The sequence below is a fragment of the Hyposmocoma kahamanoa genome, unplaced genomic scaffold (assembly GCF_003589595.1).
Source record: "Hyposmocoma kahamanoa isolate Upper Pololo Valley unplaced genomic scaffold, ASM358959v1 62, whole genome shotgun sequence".
Lineage (NCBI taxonomy): Eukaryota > Metazoa > Arthropoda > Insecta > Lepidoptera > Cosmopterigidae > Hyposmocoma > Hyposmocoma kahamanoa.
Window position 1 is genome coordinate 22723295 of NW_020653850.1, and position 4204 is coordinate 22727498.

General features: G+C 33.7%; 1 protein-coding gene across 2 annotated transcripts; it reads right to left on the minus strand.

Moving 5' to 3' along the window:
* Positions 1-1425: 1425 nt before the first annotated feature.
* LOC113229421 (protein PBDC1) lies at positions 1426-3595 on the minus strand. 2 transcript variants are annotated; one of them, XM_026463001.1, is made up of 3 exons: positions 3574-3595; positions 3251-3349; positions 1426-2421 (listed from the first exon to the last, which is right to left on the minus strand). In XM_026463001.1, the coding sequence occupies exons 1-3, from the start codon at positions 3574-3576 to the stop codon at positions 2047-2049; spliced, it is 477 nt and encodes a 158-aa protein (XP_026318786.1). In that variant the 5' UTR covers positions 3577-3595; the 3' UTR covers positions 1426-2046. The 2 variants fall into 2 exon arrangements, with proteins under 2 accessions (XP_026318786.1, XP_026318787.1); XM_026463002.1 differs by lacking the exon at positions 3574-3595 and adding an exon at positions 3429-3467.
* Positions 3596-4204: the final 609 nt, after the last annotated feature.

Below are 4204 nucleotides of genomic sequence, written 5' to 3' on the forward strand. Positions count from 1 at the left end.
AAAATTTAAAATGCAATTTTCTTGTTTTTTTCTAGGGTTGTAGATATTATATAATAAGTTTAGTTTCTCTTTAACTGACACTTAACAAGATGAGACTTACTGCAAAGAACTTTCACTGCAGCTACTTGTATACTGCATCCCTCATGAAAGAATGGCATAAGTGGTGTTATGTCAAAAATTTTTATTGCTCCATTAGATACAGAAACATATCCTACATCCCCTCCAATTCTTGTAACTCTAATAACTAATATTGTCGATAAGACTTACAAGAATTGGAGTGAATGTGGGTTATATTTTTCTGTAATCTAATGCAGCAATAAATATTTTTATTAACTCGACTTATGCCATTATTCCATGAGGGGTGTGTACGTTGTAGGCTTTGCAGCCATCCACCCCAGTGAGGCTAGCGCGATAGGGCGCGAGACCGATATTGTTATTCTCTATATGAATAGCACTTTGTTGTGCTAGCTCTAAGATTGAATGTTGAAAAAGTTACTTTTAACCACTTTGGGGAAAGGAGGAGGTTCTCAATTCCCTTGTATGTATTGTATTTTGTGCACTAATTTTCATGGTTCTTTTGTTGGAAACAGGGTATCTCGATATTGGTCCTATTTAAATTTGAAAAAAATAATCCACCTCAAAGGGTGGCCAACTAGGGAGTGAATCCGGTTTCGCGCAATTCCCGGTAATCGATTTCGATAAAACTTGACAAATAGATGTGATTCCACGAACTTTCGAGGTTTGGTTTTTTTATAAAAAATTAGAATTATTAGTATGTAAAAAGGCAACTTCCAACCTCAATACAAGAGACGAGTTTATTTAGTCATTACAAAGCACAAGCAAGTTACTCCTGCTTGTTTCATTTTGAAAAGGCAAGGTAGAGATCTTATAGCTATCATGGGATGGGTTGAATAATAATAATGTGTTAGACAATCGCACCAATTACCTGGTCTCGAACTAGAGAATTCCCTGTACTTGACTGAATGTGACCGTAATGCGGGCTGCGGAGCCCAATATCAATTAAAAAACATTGGTCAGGTAGGAGAGCTAAATTTTTAGACTGAGTAACCCATTGACGCAGAGTGCTGATCCTATGTGACGTCTTGCTTTCTGATAAGAAGCATTACCTCTCAGATAAGGCAGGATAAGTAGATAGATACTTACATCACGAGGCCGACATGAACGCCTGAATGTGTTCAGATCTTTTCAAAATACATAGATAAAAAAAAAAGAATTCATTCATTCTTCTCGAAACACCCAGTCCACAATCAATTTAGAAAAATTCATTTCTCAAATTGGTGCTAACGGAAATCGAACCCAGGACCTCCGCATCCAGCGTCTACAGTGCAAACCGTTGAGTTACGAAGATTTACGAAATGTATGGATGCGACATAGATGTCACCACCCACATAGCAGTCGAATGGTATATGGGTTTTCTTCCTTACAACAATTCGTACTAGTGGGGGTCCTATAAAGAGAAAATTAATGCAATTAAATACAGGGTTATTTTGAAATTAAAAACTGTTTAGGATGATACAAAATATTTATTATAAAAATGACATGAGCATGTTAATTGAGCACCTCATTCATTCTTTACGTTTCTGATACAAACATATGAAAATATGTTTTATCCACATAAAGTAATATGCTGGTAGGTATTGAGATTACATTGTAGATGTAGATTCTTGCACTCATGACCATCAGAGCTATTAAACATAATATATGTACAGGCTATATGAAAAGTTACAAACAAGTAGTTCCATTTTCAAAGGGAATTTTGTTTATATTAGAAAATATTCTAAATCTAAAAATAATGCTAGGTCATTTAGATCACATAGATAGCAAGTGTTGCCAATTCTAACGAATTACTAGTATATTTTTGTTTTTAAACTATGTTTTAAGCTTAGGCTTATGTAATTTAGGCTCTTGTTATGAGGTGTTGAGAATGGAGGGCATTAGTTTGTCTTTAATCAACAGGAATAACATCTGTTTAGTTGCCAAATCATAAATGGCGTAAAGTTGAAAGTTACAATCTATGTAGCAATTTCAGCTTTGGTGATCTCGGACCATATTAGCTTTTGAGGCACATTTATAGTGTTTCTTAACTTCATTGTTTAGTTTTTCTCTGTTTCTGGCTATCTCTATGGCATAGAATTGTACTCTTGGAACAAGAATGGTGTTTGCTTCAGAATAGTCTCCTTTTGTGTCTGCTCTTAATAAAGTACCAAAACTATAATCTTCAACAATGTTTTTAAATTTTTCGCAGAATATTCTCCATTTAGCTTTATTTGTATTGTTCTTTATTTCGTTTTCTTTGATATACGAAACATCTAGATCTGGGAAATCTTGTCTAAAATGCGTGTAGATGATGTCGTCATGGGGTGTCAGTCTTAGCCACTGTGTGTCTACAGAGCATAAAACCTGAAAGTAAAAAGGGAAGGTGGTAAAGTTACATACTAAATATACTACAGTTACTTATAATTAAGTGGAGGAAGAAAATCCATAAAAGCCATTTTAATCAAACATTAGCCATTGATGAAGTCGGTTTAAAATGTCATGTTTGTTCAATCTGTCTATTCAATGTTTTGTTAAGTTACCAAAAAAATTACTCTTTTACCCATCTTGTGAACTTCACAGTTTGGTTTTTACGGCCTTTTATTACTTCACATATCAAATGAAAATTAACTCATACATCAAAAAACTAAGTTTTTTTTATATTATTTTATTTCCTATAAATCTTTTGCATGAGATAAGACGATGTTAGTGGGGCGGCCAGTGCTGCACCTCCCATCTATAGAACATGGCCTCGCTTAAGCCGTTTGACCATAGTTGATGGATCTAGAAGTTCCGCAATGAGTGGGTTCAGGTGGCAGGATAGATAGACGTTCTTTGTGCTTAATTTAATGTCGGTCTATCTCAGCTGTTACTGATAACACATTTAGATGGTCATGTATCTCTTCATTGCGAGTGAACCAAGGGGCACAGACTATTCAGGATACAATTCTGCATTAGTTGGAGACAAAGTATACTGTTGCTAGCCACACCCCACAGTTGAATACCGTATGTCCAAATGGATTTTAAGACTGAGTTGTACATTAGAAGTTGATAAAGATTACAATGTTGTCTACTGATAATGCTGAATTTCTTCACTTCAGCCAATGTAGGTTGCGATATTACAGGTATTGTTTCATTTAATAAGATGTGAATGAGAATAATTTCCACCAAAATTTATAAACAAAAGAAAACTAACATTGAAATAAATATCACTATGTTCCATCGCCTTAGCTGCCCACAAGTGTTCCAGGGTTTCATCATTGCCGAACTCCTCAGCTGGTCTTGATAATACATCCTGAAACACAAAGTATCGTGAGACACAACCTAAAGTTTACTTAGTTGAAATATAACTTTTACTACAAGGCTTTCCTTACTTTACACTATTGATCGCTCTTTTTGTACATAGTTTTATTGCTCTAATTACATTTATAGTTATTGAATTATTGGCATAAATCAAACAGTTGATACATGGTGTATACAAATAGCAAAGAACAATAGAGATAGTGAAGTTACCCTTACCATATTGCCAATAAAGTAAAAACCCACACGTTAGGTTCAAAAGTAATTTTTTTAACCTCGTTTACGACTAATAAACACAGTATTAAAATTCGCAAAGGTTATGTTTTTTACTCTGTGGTTTTTTTTATTTTATTGATAATTTGGCAGCTAGGATTCAGCGCAAAAAAAAAACAGTTTTTTTTAAGTTGAAACAACAATATTTTATTTCGATTAAACTTCATTAAAAAAGTAAAACTAAACTGTTACAAAGATATGTTTAACTGTTCATAAAGTATTATAGGATTCATATGAAACCAAACAAAGTGTAGGTAGACCGTAATTAATTATTAATTTTTAATTTATTTGCACCAGTACTCTGCTGTAAAAAAATAAAGTATCGATGCTAATTTAAGTAATCCTAAATAGAATTAGTCATTTTTTAGTACTACTAATAACTAAGTTTGTAGGTACTGTCATGGATAATAATTAAAATTAATATAATTTACAGAACGCATCCTGTTTTATACGGGGCAGGTGAGATAGCAATACATCTTGAGACTATTACAGAAAGAGATACGAAATTATCGGAAAAATTCGTTTGAACGTCGTTTCGTTATCGTTTGTCATTGGAGGAGAGAGAAGTAGAGGGTGG

Bases quoted from the DNA above. Each gene is read 5' to 3' on its own strand.
- LOC113229421 (XM_026463001.1), bottom strand. The intron at 2,422-3,250 runs GTTAGTTTTCTT...TTTTACTTTCAG, and splicing joins ATAGTGATATTTATTTCAAT to GTTTTATGCTCTGTAGACAC.